Below are 17,294 nucleotides of genomic sequence, written 5' to 3' on the forward strand. Positions count from 1 at the left end.
ACTCATTCCAGCTGAACTTGGGATGGATTTGCCCCAGGAGCTCTAAGTGTTGTTTGTACTCTTCTGTCTCCCCAGAGAAGCCCACTTTGAGACTTCTGGCTTATTGTGACAAAAAGCCACATTCGCTATAGAACAAACAAATCCATCACTAAGAGACACCTCATAAATCCTATTTGGTTATCTTTTTATATAGAACACTTGCATCTTCTTGACAAATCCTTCTCAAGAAAATATAAAGCATATCACACTGTTTTAGCAATCCTTTATTGAAGATAACAAGTTGGTTATGTTCACTGTATTGTATGAAACATCACAATATCATACTGGGAAGGTACTATCAGTACAGGGTTGGACCAGAGCGGACAGTCTGAACAATAAACCATTTTGCATTCTTCATTCCCTATCTTTTAACAACCCCAAAAAAACCAGTAAAGGGACAAATACCTGTTAACATCATCATTTAGAACACTTTAACTTACAAGGCTAAAATCTAATGAATAAATAAAATATACTGTGGCAATAATCCTCTCTAGACCAAAAAAAAAAATCAGATACACAGTGAATCAAAATGATTGGGAAAGCTGGCCTTCGGCACCAGTATGAAAGAGCATGTGGTTTTTACAGACTCACCATGGGGATAAAGTTACAGAAAACTACCATGAGTTCCATTTCACACAAAACCAGTTGATGACTGTCATTAGCTTAAAACTACACACAAGGGCAATTACATCCTCGCTGAAACACAGTTTAAACAAATAGGAAAATGTTTACAAGGCATCCACAGCATGTAAGTCATGTACAGATGGATACATTCATTGTTTCCCCTCCCCAATAGCTTTTATTTTAGATAAATACTTTACTCTTCCCCATTTTCAGCATTTACTGGACTCATTACATGCACAACTCAAAGAAGTCAGAAAAAAAGTCAAGGTTATTGCAAAAATAGAATTAAACTAAGAATCTTCAAGTACCTTACATGACAGCCACTCTGTACCATGCCCATTGCTTATAAAATGAAAGGTCATCGAACCCATGAAAATATCTCTAATATTTTCTTAATTTAAAATAGATAATTTTAAGTGTATTTATAGTAATCTCAAAGTGATAATTTGAACTTTGAAAATAATGCAAACAATTAAAAATTATACCCATATTACACAAGACTTCTGTCTGTATCTTAAGCTGAAAAAAATCAAAAACTATAGAAAACCACATATAGAACAAAAAAATAATCACAATTTACATTATAATAAAGGCAAATTTTCAGCATTTTTTAAAAAAACCTGCAGCTGTGAGAGATGTCAAAGCAAGTCACTACTAACTATAAATTCATCAGTTTGGTTTTAAAAGATTTTCTCTAGCAAGAGTTTAAGGGTGTGTTGTACACATGCGTAAAATTCTTACTGTTTTTAGATGCCTAGAATCTTCATATATTATTGCCAAATACACTTATCTTCAAGCAAGCAGTAGGCAACATATCACAATTTGGACACCGCAGGGAAACCTAACGGTCTGGTAATACAGGTAAAACTGGAAAATTAAAAAAAAAAAATACACATCTGATAGCGTATTGCCCAATTGAAATTACTTCCAAGCCACAGAGCTGCAAAGCCTTCCAACTCGGTAAAGTGAGATAAGTAACGTCTCAAACAATTACTTGTACTCTCTCACGCTTGTGTGTTGCACATTTCATTTAGCCATAGTGTATCTTCAAAGTACACCTACAATCCCGTGCACCTCAGGTACATATACTGATCTGCTGAGGGAATCATTCCTTCCTTCCTTCCTTCCTTCCTTCTTAGGGCCAAAGTTCATTACAGATGTAATCAGTATGCCCGAGGCTGGTAAAAATACTGTAGTACAGGCAATGCTAAGAGTGGCAATATCAGAAAACACAAAAATGAACAAATGATGGAAAATTCTAATATCTTTCTGCCCATTTCACAAAATGTTGGAAATCCACCAGAATTTTTCCCTTGTATTGAAGAAAACAGATTTAAAAGGTTTTTTCCCCCTTTCAGAATCAAAAGCATTTTAGTAGATTTGTAAGGCTACCACGGATCTTCTAGATCTCCAGCACCCTACAGGAAAAGAAGAGGAGAAATATTACTACTCACCAATACAAATGAAAACATTTTGTTGTACTTTGGATTTAACTGGCATAATTAAGTAGAATACTAGCGTAAGACAGATGACATTTTCCTTTTTCCCCCCCCATACCTGCCCACTTCCTCACACACGGACACTCTGTTCCTCAGCTTCAGGAGGGAATTCACTTTTATAAAATGTGAACCCAGTAAAGCTATAAGCATAAAGACTTAAAATTAAATATGATCTAAAATTGTACTAAATCATAGCTATCAATAGATATTACATCTATGGACTACCAAAAAAAAAAAATCTATAAAATGCTACAGAACTCAGCTCTTCAGGTATTCCTGGTCCACAAGAAATTCCCACAGGCTCTTTTTCATTAAGGCAGTGAAATCTGTACCTATTTTGAACAATGATATTTTTGTGCAAATGTTATATTATGAACCGACCACTGACACAAGAATTCCAGATTTAACTTATTAGCAGATTAGTTACCACCACTGTAAATTCCCAGTATTACCACTGATCTACCCAAATGCACGTACGTACACGTGTCGTACACCAAAAGACACGGAAAAGATTTGGTAGAAGGTAAAATTAGGTAGAATAGCCAGTTTATTCATTTATGTGGCTGATTTTTAACTTGAACCTGAGAAGTGTTGCCCAAATAGAGGATCACGATGAATGTGCCAAACCCAAAATTACTCAGATATTTGTAGAAACTAATGAACATCATGAGTTAATTTGAGAAGCTATGAAAAGTTTCAAGTCATGTCCAAGTGATAGCATTTCAAAGGCAGTTTATTACTTGCTTAAAAGAGTCAATATACATACAGATATTATTCCACAGCATATTCTTTATTTTCACTTAAACACAAATTCTTAGAACTTGACACTAGGTACTAAATCTAAGTACATTTTCATTTCTGGATATATGTTATGCTACAACCTGGGAAGTAATAATACAGTCGTCTAGAAAATAGATATTTATGATGAACAGTGGATACAATCTAAATTGGAAAAAAAAAATCAAAGACATTTTATGAAGAATAAGTGACAACCTAAAACATAACAGCTTTTGTAATTCAGTTATAATATAAACTATACACAATTCAAATACAATCATGCAGTATATGATGCTGGGGAAAAAAAAGCTGAAGAATTTGTATAATTCAATTAATTTGCATAAAAGATACAATGAAGATGTGAATTACTTTACAATTAGCAAACATATACCATCAAAATTATTATCTAAAAGTGTACTTAAAAGAAAAAGTTTTAAAATTTATTTTTGCATCAGCATGTTAGATTCCTATTGTTGGTGTCACAGGATTTAAAAAAAAAAAAATCAAAGTCTCAGATGGGAAGTTAACTGCTTGCTACACATCATCAGATGCAATTACTATAATATACCATAGTAGTTGAACTTCTAAGGAAAAAAGAGCTTTGTATAAACAATCTGTACAAATAACTAAAGTAAAAACAAACAGACTTGTAGGATAGATGTGACAGATGTTGAGATATAAACAAAGGAAAATACGCCAAGCAAAGCGAAGCATTAAATCTGCTATGTAAAACATTACATCTGTTTATCACTCATCTCATTCATCCCTGAATCTTCATTTGAGCTCTGTATTTCAGCAAGGCGATTCCCAGATTCTGTGTGGGTGTCTGGTACGGGGTCACTGGGTCCAGCATGAGTATCTGAAGTAGATGCTGCAGCTGATTCAGCAGTGCACTCTTCTCCCTGCATCTTAGCTAGCCTGTAACTAGTCAGCATCTCTTCCAGAAGGTGGCGGTAGTTCCCCCTATGATTAATTCTCATTTGCCTGAGTGCTTCCACCAATTTTCCCTGCGTTCCACTTTCCTCGGCTTCGCCAGGGTCCTTTTTTTAAGATTCAAGACCCCAAAAAAATCAGTAGTTAAACTAGGATATTTTCTAACGACATTTAAAAAAACCCCAAAAAACACAATTTTTCTGACTGAGAAAACATCAGCTTTACTCTATTTGAATCTAAACCACCTTACTAGCAACATACATCTCAGAACAATATCATCCACGTTTGTCTATTTTATACAACATAATAATTTAAGAAGTTATACCTATTACAACAGCATTTTTAGTAATTTCAATTTATTTTGAGCCAGACAGCATCAACATGTTACCTCCTCCCAATTAACTCCATCTTGGTTCAAATTGTCTTTCGATGAATATAGCCGATATTCCCCACAACTGTGGTCAGTCATCACGTGAAAAATTTGAAAATTTAAGCTTCTTTAGCCATCAGGTCAATATTTTTAATTGTGAATTTCTGCACAGCCAATAGCAACACAGCCCTGTGAAAAACTCACTAAAGAGAATAGATAACTACTGCTAGCAGTTTAGTTGAAGCATCACATCAAAAATCAATGCTCTAAGTGTTTTACAAAACAATCCCTCTACATTGAAGACTGATTTTTGCATGCATGATGCTGCCATGAAAGAATTGCACAGCCACCCATCAGTACCAGGAGCAGTAGTGGTGTTTGAACAAAGACAGACACGATTTTTGGCAGATGTGTGTATTGGCTAGAAAAATCAACAGGTGGAACAGCTAATTCAAAGTAAAATCTAGCAACCTATGGCACAAAATCAGTGCTTATTACTCAGGTTAAGGAATGAAGGTCTCTGCAAACCACCTATTTGGCTACAAGCCTTCAGTTGAAAATAATTGGGGTTTTTTTGTTGGGGTTTTTTTTGCGATAGACTTGCACATCTATTACAGTGCTGAGACTGATACTAGATATTTTAACTTTCAAGTGCTAAAGCAGTACTGTTGCTTTAAGGGAATAGTACACTTTGAATTATTAATACCTAGCAAGTTATCAAGCTAGACAAATGGAACTGTATCTCTGAAAGCTGGCAGATTTTGCAATACATTAGAGGCAAAATCCAGACTGCCTTTTTCTCATGCTGACCTCATTTTACTGTCATCTAGTCCAAAAGCTTCATAAACTACAAATATTGCAGTCACTCAGTTATGAGCTTAATAGCAGCATTAAGACAATATCTTGGGTTCAGTAGCATTTTGGATGCTGTAATGTTCCTGGAATAGAAGCCCCAAGACTGATTAGCACAGTCTAAGTTAAAAAGGGGACAATTTTACTACAAAAATGAATGTTACTGCACATAATGCTATCCCTCCAAGCTTCATTTGTTGCACATACTTCCACTGTGGTTTGCTGGTCTTAGTTTGAGATGTTTTGACTCCCATGTACTAGCATTTTCACATTCAGATAGCTCTTCAAGAGCCCAGTGAGGAGAAGCAAGTTAGAGGAGGTAGTTTTAATGTATGAAGTGGGACTGTTTTAATGCCTCATGAGCACAAAGTCAGTGAAAGCTCCGGGCATCAACATGAGGCTACAGATGTATCCTATTTCTTAGGTTTTGACAAAAAAGTACTATTTATGTATTTATCTAGCTAATATTAAACAAGGCAGCATAACTGAAGAATTCCAGGTTTTTTTAAGTTCAGAGAACATTCAAATTCCGTACTTCCTCCAGCCCATCAGTTTTGCTCTAAGGCTGACATTAGCAAACATACACCCTGAATCTCCACATTTCACAATATTCAAACCTTTAAAAATTCTTTTGGCAGACTGAAGTGAATACTTTTGCTCCCATGCAACACTGAAGAGTAAAAGCAATAGAAGCTCTGAGACTCCTGAACTATTCAAATGCTAGTAGGAGTTGAAATAACAGTGCTGTTAGTGTTTGATATTCAAACTCACATCCTGCTTTGCTTTGCACCCTGTTTGATGGCGGGCTATTTTGTGCTTCCCTCATCTCCCTCAGTGCTAGCAGACAAGAACCCCCACGCACAGTAGGACAGAAATTGCCTCTTTTATATACTATACACTATATACACACACTATAACGCAGATTTCTCTCTAATGATGTGTGGCTAGAACGGGTCCCTGAAAACTAAGATTATTGTGCAAGTTAACATGAGCATTCACCATTTTTACACAAGTTCTGCTCTGTTAAATTATGTATATAAAAAGGGCTACTACATATTAGGGACAGGATTTACAATGTTTAAAGGGTGTAAGGATTTTGTCCATTTACATTTTTGAAATTATCTGTAGCAGCCCTTAAAGACACATGATTTGATTTAGCAAAGTGCCAGAGTATAGTATTAGTAAAAGCAAGAGAGAAACATGATTGGTTTCAAACAAGATACTCAAACACGGCTTTAAACAAATGCCGCTGAAATTATTAACACAGCCACTGTAATTTTAACATTGTTCCTTGTGTCTAAGGACACATATACACCCAAGTAGCCTAACTAGATAGTAGCCTCCTAGTCTTAGGAACACAAAAAAAAAAGGTTGAAGTAGTAGAGCCATTAGAGAAAGAGTAATACTTTAACATGCTAACTAGAACACCGACTCAATAGCATTGTAACATTACAGTGATAATTATTTAGCTATGAAGAAGTTCTTTTAAATTCCCTTTAAAGAGCTGAAAGCACCAAGCCCCAATACATAACAGATTTCTATGATTTCACTCATACTTGTAAAGGCACAAGCCACCACATTTATAGTCCCTCTGCTGAAACACTGGCAAAGCTGCTCTTTGTGAGCCCAATGCAGGGCTCTCTCCAGCCCTGGATTTACGAAATACTTGTACTCTGCTGAGATGCCTAAAAGAAAAAAAGACTTATGACTGCTATACCCTGAAGCCACACTAGCGATCTCTGAGTGCTGCTGTAGTAAGGATTCTTTCACTCCTCAGTCTCTCACTCACACAACATCTCCTTATTTAGGCTATATGTTAAAGATTCTCAGAAAGTACACATGTGAAGAATTGGAAGAAGGTACTCTACAATCATGAGCTTGGATGACAAAAATTCTAAGCACAACACTAACTGAAATCTTTACAGAGCTGAGTAAAAACAAAGCTAATCTCGAAAAGGATACCACCTTGGTTTTGATTTATATACTTTCTAAAAACTTAACTGCAAAGCTATTATGATCCAAGTTCACAGTAACTCAGGGTAACTAGTTTAAACTGTTCAACACTAAAAAGTATAGTCTCTAGAAGGCTGTCATACCCTCAATTGCAAAAGTTAATCTGGTTGGTTTGGGTTGTTTTTGTAGGGTTTTTGTGTTTAAAATTTTTACCCGTGTGCATTAATATTTTAGCAATTAGTTACATTATTATTTTGTCAAGGTTAAAAAAACGATTCTAGCCTTACATAAAATAATCAGATGAAGATGACTACCACAGGCAGACTTTCCAGTTAGTAACAGCAGTATTCTGCACTACGCCCACACTCTAACAGACACGTGTACACTTAACTACACACGGGGAAAGATTCTCAAGCGCAAGTCAGTGCACCTTTGTGCTCTGCGGACTTAGCATCTGTGTCTGCAGCTCGTGATTTTTACTATGAAGATCCACTCTTGCTTCATACTAGTTTCTAACAGGGGCATTATTAGTTAGATTTCGGTCTCACTTGGAAATGTCATCATTGGGATGTACTGTGTGTTTCCTTCCTACCTTTGCTTCCTGTTTAAATGTGAGATGTGTAGCAACATTATCACAATGTGTAGACATTGTGGAGAGTCTGATAAGCAACTGAACAGCTTCCTTCCCTTTTACCGTCCCTCCCACCCCCCGTGCACTAGAGTATTCAGTTCAGAAGACTAAGATCACCGCATATATACCTGGAACTGAGTAAGGACTAGCGACGAAGTCATCTTTTCATCACCTCAGAGATGAGGCCCACTAAATTAATCCACGTCAAGGACAGTAAGATAACAATTCCTACGTGCTGGGAAAGTGCAAACAGGAATTGCATCCTTCACCCAGTGGCACATCCTCCTCTCAAACTGCTCTGAGTCAGAATCAGTTAGGATGGAAAGAAGAAAAGGTACTGACTGGCAAATGACATCTTACCACAAGATCAAACTAAAATTTAATTCAGTGTATTTAAAATGCATCATCCAAATCATTATTGAGATTTGCACTAAATACCAACAGAAGGCAAAGTTTACAGAGTAGAGACCGGAGCGTACTGCTCGCATTTCATATTAAAGAAGCCAAATTAAAAGGACTCAAAACAACTGTCCAGGGATTCTAATGGCAATAAAGGTCAAAGCTATTAATGGTAATAAGGGTTAAAGCTATGTTCTTTTATGAGTAACTTGCATATTTAGTTCAGCTACCTCGTTTTATTAAATTATAATGGATGATGTACAAAAATTTCCTGGAAGTAGCCAATACACAAAAGGATGCTGTACTGTATGTTAGGACTTTCAGCGAGCTTGCATGGTTATTGAAAAGTAAATCTGAACTTAGAAAAGATGCATCATAAATGCAACTCTGGCATATGGTATTTCTAGAAAGTTACCATTAGACAAACTTTTTTTTCCTTAAAAAAAACAACCAACTTATAAAACCTATGCCATAATCTTCAAATAAACCACTTTCACCAATAACTTTACCCCAAAAGCAGGAACAAAATTTTGGCTAACTATGAAAAGTAGTAACAGGCTGATAGAGGTGCAGAGTTTCCTGAAGGACTAAAGAAGCTGAAAAGGGGAAAATTTTGTCTAGCTTGTTTTGGGGTACTGTTGCACAATTTGTTGAAAGTTAAATGAAAAATGTATACTCTATCACTTTCAAACTAAAAAAAGGAACAAATCCTAAAAATTAGAAAAGTTAGAGTACAAATCGAGAAGAAATCTCTAACAATAGTGGCCCCTTCCACCTACATAAGCTTTCTAATTTAAGAGAATAAACCAAACATAGGTAGCCAAGAGAAGATGACAGTGGGAAAAACACAGTAATTGTGGTGACACTGCATATTCACAATCTCAAGGCACACAATTGATCATTTCAGAGTATTTAAAATAAAAGTTGACATCTCTCCAACACCATTCATTGTAATGACTACCTGAGGACCTTGTAGCCATCTTGGAAGAGAAAAAATATGACAAAGGATTTACTAGAAGATGAATGGTACCTTCACAGATTAGTTCACATAAACTGTACACGAAATGACAACATGTGTACAAGCAGTAGTATTTTTTAATCAGTTCTTCAGTTTTCCAAAGATTTTTTTAAAACAAATTTAACCACAACTGATATGACCACCAGTTATTACTCTTTATACTAATATTAAGAACCACCTAATAATCAGGTTTAAAGTTACAGTAAACCATATTTCAACACACTAAAAATTCAGCTTATTAGGAACTGGGCAGAAGAACGTAAGCCATTTTAGAAATCAGAACTGAAGTAAACTAAAATCACTTTACACTTTCCTTAGACCACCATACATGGGATATTTAAAGATAGTGTAAACTCTAAAAGAGTAGTCAATATTACAATGCCTCGTTATCTTTTATATTCAGTGTACCAAGGTCTTCTACACTTACAGAAGACAATACGAAGTGTTTGCCCTCTATTCTACTAGATTTCTGGACAGTAGACATAATAGCTAGTTAAGTAATGAATATGTTGACCATAATTTTTGACAATAAGCTATAATTTAGAAAAACCCTGCATTGTTGTCTCACAGGTTTGACTGAAAAAGCAGTAGTCAATTAAATGTTTAAAAAGTCTTTCAGAATTAGGTGTCACCTTGCTGTCTTTTTGAGGATGAAGTTCTACATCAGATCCATCCAAAACAAGGTCAAAATGAACTGTATGCTACAATAGGTATTTTGTGTTTATAATACTTTATTGCCAGTGATGTACACTTTTGCTTAATGTATGACACTACTTTGATGTTCTCATTAACAAAGAGGTGTAGCAATCAAAATGGGAACTTACCCCTTCGTTCTCTCTGTGTGGATTCAGCCTACTATACACAGCTTCAATAATATTACGCCTAAAAAGAGAAGTTTTAAAAAAATTGAGCACAAAGGAGTTCAAAACATTGAGAACTTAGAAAGTGAGCACAGTAATAATTTCAAAGTGTTTAAGAAGTTTTGCCTTTAACCTGCCTCTTAAAAAGATGAAGTCCACTCTCAGCGTCTTTACTCACTTTCAATATGATGTTTGGGGATTTAGCAGTAAGTCAGGATTTGTAAAGACTAAACAAGGCAAAACACTTTCTTACCTTACCCTCCTCATGGTCTACCCCTTTACATCTTTAGAAGTTCCAGCTGCATAGTCAGATTTTGCCAAGAGTAACATTTAAACCTATATTTTGCTTATTATAACAAAATTCTTCAAGTTTGCTGGTTTTCTTGCCTTATTTCTGGATGTGGAACTTGAAGACAGTTGGGCTTTCCCCCATTTTTATTACATACACACAGGTTACTACTTGCCTACGAACTTTAAGTGTGGTGCCCAGAGTACACAACCTCTGAGATGTGTTGTCCAGCGTCTATTCACACTGCAGAAATTAAAACCCGAATGCTGCTAGACAGACTTCTTTCTGGCAGTGCCATGTAAGGCCAAACCTTCACAGGCAGGCAAAATAAGCACATGCAGCTTCTCAAAAAATAAAACCCAAAGTATAAACAGACTTCTGAGGGGAAAAAGTTTATGTCCCTACATCTTGAAATCATAGTAAGAACTGGGAAGTGTTCAGACAAGTATAATAAATATGATCGAAGTTATTGACAGCTTCAGCAAAAAGGAACTGCTACATGAACTAAGACTTTCAAGTCTGGAAGTTGCCAAGATCTATAAAAACGATGTCTTATAGAATGCGGATAAGCACTGACTGTTGACTCTTCCAAACAAAGAGCACAAGGGCAGCAAATGAAGGCAGCAGCAAACGTCTCAAAAATACACAATGATGGCTCTTGATGCAACAGAACTTTCTGCCCCAGAATATGGAGGATGCCAAAAGTTTGATGAGGCACCTTCTAAACATATTTAACTTCATGGAAGAGAAATTTAAAGTCACTAAGTACATGAACTACCTCAAGATCAGGAAGCACCTCAGCTGTGAGAATCTGAAAACTGAAATAATAATGATAGGGGAAGAATTTACATATTTTCCTGGTTTTATATTCTTCCCTAGGCATCTACTTTCAGCTATCCTGTGGACAGGACACAGAGCTAGAACGATCCTTGGTCTGATTAGTATGATGAGGTTGTTCTGTTCACACCGTGGAAGCAAAAGCACATTCAAAACAGCTCTGTTTTTGAATGGAGTGTTGCAAGCATGTCAACTTCTGAGACAAAGCAATAAATCAGGTAATCTCAGTATCTAGTGTCCAGCATCAGAATATATTTTTCCAGTCATGATCCAGCATTTAAAACAGTACCTACTAAAATACTCAGAACTCTGGGAGATGGTTTGCAGACCAGTGAATGCAAGAGACAGTGCATCAGATCTCAGGATGACCACTAACCTACAGCACTGAAAAGACACTGTGCTATCATGTGTTCAGAGGCAATATATGTCGATGATGAAATTAGCATTTATCTAGACACCACACCAAGACAAGCAGAAGGCAGGCACAACAGATACACCTGACAACTTGAAGCCTCAAGACACTGGTGTATATACAATTTGTGCTTGTTCACACATGGTTTGGGGCTGTGTCTGAATGAGCTCCAGGAAAGAAATTAAGAATTAAATTGATAGTGGCACTTTCAAAAATTATGTCTGATATGAAAAGTACACCGAAGAACACAACTTCTCCAAGGGCACAACAGTTAAAGTCAATGCTTTAAGAATTCTGGAAGGGTTGCATGGCTGAGCTAGCATGGGATCCATCAGCACTGAAGGAAGATTTTCCTAGAGAAAAGAAACTGAATCTTTATGCAGATGATTCAGGAAAAGGTTCTCTCTATTTAGTTCCACGTTTAGTGATGGTGGAATGGCTCAATTCTGACCAAATGTCTGTACTACAGAGAGCAATGGTATCTCATACCAATGTAACAGAAAACACCCAGACAGTCCAAGCAAGGCTGCCATAGAAACAGCAGATAGCCATTGCAGAGGGTTTAAATCAGACTTAAAACTCAAGCCTTTGGGAATTTTCCTATCTTTGCAATTCACTTTTCTTTCTTTGAACAGCATGCTGCTTTGTACTTTCCTTTGAAGGGAAAATTCAGGAGCAAGATGTTGAGTGGAAGTACTAATGCCCAATTGACAGGATGGCTCAGAACTTTTGTTTTCTTCAGCAATAAGTGACCATTCTTTTGGCAGCATTTGAAGTTACAGGGGGATCCGAGTCAAGCCAGAAGCCAGTGTTTGAAGAGTAAGATTTTAAAGGATAAAACACCACCATCACGTGACCACAGCAGAGTTGACACCTTTAGATCTCCTGTCTGAAAGAATGAGCCAGTACGGGCTTCTACACAAGTGAGATGCTTGAAGGAAGTATACAATGCCAGTAGAAGTGGAGCTACTTCAGAGGTTCCTAAGGTTTGCAAACATAGTCTAGTCAAGGTAACATCGCATTGCGTTTCTCCAGCTCAGACATACTAAAAACCAGGAGCAACTGTAACTGATGCTAAAACCAAGGATGTCAGCCACAGACAAGCTCTTTCTGCAACCTGTTTGAGTCAGGTCTTAGAGTTCAAACAGAAGGACAAAGTGTGAACTCTTCATGTCCTGGTAACATCACAGGATAAGGATCTCAAGACAAAGAATATTCTCTTGTTAGGACAAAAGTTTTAGGTTACACGGTATGTGGTTTTGGGTTACGTAGTTGTACTTTTTCAAAATTTCCATTCAGGAGCTCAATCCTGCAAGCAAAGTTAACTAAATACATCATTGCCTGTCTTTGTCCTAAGTTTGAAGGCCAGGAAAAAGTTACTCAATACTGTATGCTATTCTCTTAAAAAAAGCTGCAGGTACACCTCCTGAAGTCAGTTTTCTGTAACGCAGGACTTTAAAAGTCAAAATGGAGAGAAAGGCATCAAAAGGCAAATTCTGAACCTAAGCCCATTAAAAATGTAACCTGGGTCACAACTAATTTAACTAGAATTTATATGCAAAGGTTCCAGAATAATGAAGCAGTATGTGATGCAGTTATAAATGAGCAAAACAACAACACACACCAACTCATTCAGCAGTTGAGAGGCACTAAGAAGAATAGGCACACCACAACTTCTCTGAATGCCTGGAATGCACACAAGTGGAGAAAAAGGCCCAGAACATACAGGTACTTTCGAGGCTAGAAGAAAAATAATCATGGCAAACAGTGCTAATTAATAAGTACACACAATGAAAATAGATGTATGCACAAATACTCAGAGGATAGGACTTCATATTTTGAAAAATACAAGGGTTCCAGAAGCAACATGACCTACGCTAAGGAGTAATAATGGGTCCCACTGTTTGGCGAATTCTAGATTAACAATTGTTTATGCAATCCTAAATTCTGTTCATTAAAATCCTTAAATTATAGGTTGTTAGAACATCACCACTAGCCTCCCCAGAAAACCAATGTCATTCCTGAATGTTTATTCCAATTAAGTTTTAAAATGCATATCCTAGTTCAATACTCTTGCTTCTCTAACATTCAGTTTAAGACTAAAACAAAGAAAACCAATTTTCTTATGAGAATGTTTGCTGAGCAAACAAGCATTGACCCAAACCTATTATGGACGTTAGGTGGTGGAGGGAGCACGACATCAAGAAAACTGAGCTGGTATTTTGATATTCTGGTTACATTATTGATAGTTCTTAACAAATGTAAAGCAGTAAAAAGCCAAGAATAAATATTTTTTACTTTTTAAGATGGCCATATGGAAATAGTAAACTAGTATGTTATGTACCAGAATATGATCAATCTGTTTCCTCTTACCATTCTGGAGTGGGAACAGTGACACAAATGTTTATGTAGTGCAAAAGGTAAACTAGCTTAAAATATAAAAAACAACTTTTTCTTTAATTTGAGTATAGCTATTACAATAAGAAAGCTTTAAAACATTTAAATAAAAGTATTTGTTTCAGTGAACTAAACAGTTCAAGAAATTCCAGTACTGTACTCACTTGCCAGCTAAACCACCTCCTGGTGGTAAATTAGGGATATTCTCCGCAGTTAAAATACGAATAACATGAGCAAGATCAGGCATTCCTTCTTCACCCGATTTTTCCATAATTTCTAATTTAAAAACAGAAGAAGGCCTTAGATTACTGAATTAATACCACCCATTCCTTTAGATGCTAATACACAAGATACTATCACTTTTTCACAGAGACATTATGAAAAAGTCACACGTAACCAGGAAAACATTCTTCACATTTTAAGTAAACAGCCTTTGCATGGTGGAACAGAGCTATTAAAATCCATGGCCTGCCTTTCCAGTGAACAGCAGCCTGTTCTCTTGCAAAAAGATGACAGCTGGGAGTTGTTTCAGTTACCTTCCTGTTGCATTGCAACACATACTCAGAAGTTACATGCCATAAAGCCAATGCTTCCCAGGAATTCAGTATACTTCACTGTGAGTAACACCTTGAATTCTCAAAGGCCTGAATCTCCGGTGCGTAAACACTAAGACCATCATGCAATAAAGAGGCATATATAATGGCCCATTATCACTCAAGCGGCCAAAACAGAATATAGAACTGACAATGAATAATTAATAACACAGTATTCCATTTTCAAAGCAGAAGTATCACACAAGTCCAGTGCTAGTAAGTTCTTCTACCTTGGAAAAGAACTGCCTAAACTGAAGTAAATCTTCATATGTTCTTATTCCTCAAAGCTGCTGTAAGGCGAACGTGTAATAGCTGCGTATACATTCACATAGGCATAACACTATCAGCTGCCAGTCGTCAGCCACAAGTCATTCAACTACCACCATGGCAGAAAAAGATTCACTAAGTTATCTACAAACTGTAGTTGTGTGCACATACCACATTTTTAAGACTTTTTTTTTCTGAAAATCAACTAAATTAAGGAATGGAGTGCCATTTCCTGTAGACATTGTTCTAGATAAAAATTCTTTGTTTGAGCCACAGAACAGAACAATTAAGAAGAATGAATCCTCTCAAATATAATCCTAAAAAAACTTCAGTCAGTCTGTATCTTGGCTACCATCCAGATAAACAAATCACTTAAATTTCTTACAATCAATTGATTATATTATGGATGCCTGATTTGGAGCCTGCAGCTAAAGCCAGAAGCAGCTACAATTTGAGTTTCTGAAGTCAGCAGAAAAGCACATCACTTACCTGCTTTAAACACTGTATCCCAAGTTTCCTGGTATTTAAACCTCTCGATGTCTATCACCTATCTAGAAAGCAAGTGGTATGCAGGCTTCTCTCAGGACTACTAAAAACAAAGTGCTTGCAAGGTACTCACTTACTCTGTATCAGGGAGATCTGTAGGAAAGCCCCCAAAAGCAATTCTACTTTTAGAATAGTTTTACTACCCCGTAACAAGTAAGGCACTGTGCTTCTAAGCCCCAATTTTAAGTCAGCACCATACAATCTCTGCAATGAATAAGCTAGGTATACTACTACTAGAAGCGATTAAACATTCTTCCATGAAACTTTATGTATACTACCATACATCCATCCATTAAGAATGAATCATGGCTAGCAAAGGAAATGACAGCTGAATGTGTAGGCTTGAATCTTAGGATTTTGATCACTTCTTCCATACACATTCACACAAGCCAGCCACAAGTCCTCTTATACATTGCGTCCTTTTGTTCTACCTAGTTAGAAGTAGATTGTACCACTATAATATAATTTTGCTGAGTCACATCTGATAGGAAATGTGTCATGCATATAGGGCATTTTATACCAAGAGCACATCTGGTTCTGTACTTACTAAAAGTAGACAAATAGCAAGAATTAATAGAAGAAAGGCTACAGAAGTCAGTAATTACTACATATTAATGCAAGCATTAGATTTTTGTATCTTCTTAAAAGGGAATTAAAGCAATCACAACTAAGGATTGCTGTATATTTCTTGGTACCGGAAACTTTTACTTTATACTGTATAACCACTTCTCAGGGAGTGCTGAACTGAACCATGTGCATCTTCTCCCCATTGCTAGAAGGTGCCAAATCAGGAATTCTGGTGCAACTGACCATCTCCTTGTTCTTTTTCTGATATTAGGGTGAATAATTTCATCCAGAACATGTCCCCTCTCTTCAGAAAAAAAAAAAGCTTCCTAATAGAAAATCCGAGAATAAAGCAAATGACCAAGCACGACCTTTTTTCATTACACATCAGTTAGCAGATACACGCTGTGGATTTGTTTGACAAAGGCCACTAGAGAAAGAAACCAAACATTTTCAGAAACAGATTTATAGGCATTTAGAAGGTTTTCACCTCTATGATGTTAAGAATAACCCTGCAATTAATTTTTTTTCCCCTTGAACGTGCAAAACACGATTGCAGAAACTTTTACATCTGCATTGCTAATATAATTCAGACACTTAAAGAATCATTTCCTGATATTATCATATATTCAAATGCATGAAAGTCCACTACGAAGTCTACTTTACTCCTAAAATACTTTTCACTAAAAGCCTAACACTTAACTCTGAGATAAGCGTTTTGAAAACTCAGACAAAATTTTATTTCAATTTTCATAGAATCATTAAAGTTGGAAAAGACCTCTAAGATCATTGAGTCCAACCTCCAACCCAACACCACCATGCCCACTAAACCATGGCCCTAAGCGCCACATCTACACATCTTTTAAATACTTCCAGGGATGGTGACTCAACCACTTCCCTGGGCAGCCTGGTCCAATGTTTAACCACTCTTCCAGTAAAGAAATTTTTCCTCATGTCCAAATTTTATATAATGCAAGTCCCCAACCAGACAGCATTACAAGTTTGCTATGTTCCAGCATCTCCTTTGACTTCCAGCTATGATTATGACAAATCAGTTTTATATACAGTATATATTCCACATATGTAAAATGCACCATCCAACTCACTGTATTAACTGAGTATTCATCTACTATTAAGACCATTTATGCCTACATAGAACAGGTGCCCCTATTTATGATTTGGGGGTTAGTGTGTTTTGTTTTCTGGGTTTTTTCGGGTTTTTGTTTGTTTTTTTAACTGCCTGTCTGGTACACCCTTTCAAATAAACTGAAACATATCAGAGAATTTAATTGACTTCTGTGCCTAGTTTTCTCTTCCTGTGACCAAACTTCAGATCTCTACAAAACAGAGAAAAACAGAGAACAGAAAGTAGCATTTGAAAGTGGCAGTAAGAAAAAACTGACCTAGCATAACTTAACTACTGTGCAACACCTG

At 36.5% G+C, this 17,294-nt stretch overlaps 1 protein-coding gene across 11 annotated transcripts in view; it reads right to left on the minus strand.

Annotated features, from left to right (window-relative positions):
* Nucleotides 1-245: 245 nt before the first annotated feature.
* Nucleotides 246-17,294, minus strand: part of PPM1B (protein phosphatase, Mg2+/Mn2+ dependent 1B) — a 63,634-nt gene continuing 46,585 nt past the window's right edge. For 10 of the 11 annotated variants that reach the window (XM_076334442.1, XM_076334440.1, XM_076334439.1 and 7 more), the window contains 3 exons: nucleotides 14,055-14,166; nucleotides 9,920-9,977; nucleotides 2,874-3,979 (listed from right to left, as the gene is read on the minus strand). In XM_076334442.1, the coding sequence (XP_076190557.1) occupies nucleotides 3,674-3,979; nucleotides 9,920-9,977; nucleotides 14,055-14,166 (476 nt within the window). In that variant the 3' untranslated portion in view covers nucleotides 2,874-3,673. Of the gene's footprint in view, nucleotides 2,082-2,873; nucleotides 3,980-9,919; nucleotides 9,978-14,054; nucleotides 14,167-17,294 lie in introns of those variants that run through there. The other variant, XM_076334447.1, reaches the window with a different exon arrangement.

Source organism: Aptenodytes patagonicus, chromosome 3 (assembly GCF_965638725.1).
Source record: "Aptenodytes patagonicus chromosome 3, bAptPat1.pri.cur, whole genome shotgun sequence".
In the NCBI taxonomy this organism is placed as follows: domain Eukaryota; kingdom Metazoa; phylum Chordata; class Aves; order Sphenisciformes; family Spheniscidae; genus Aptenodytes; species Aptenodytes patagonicus.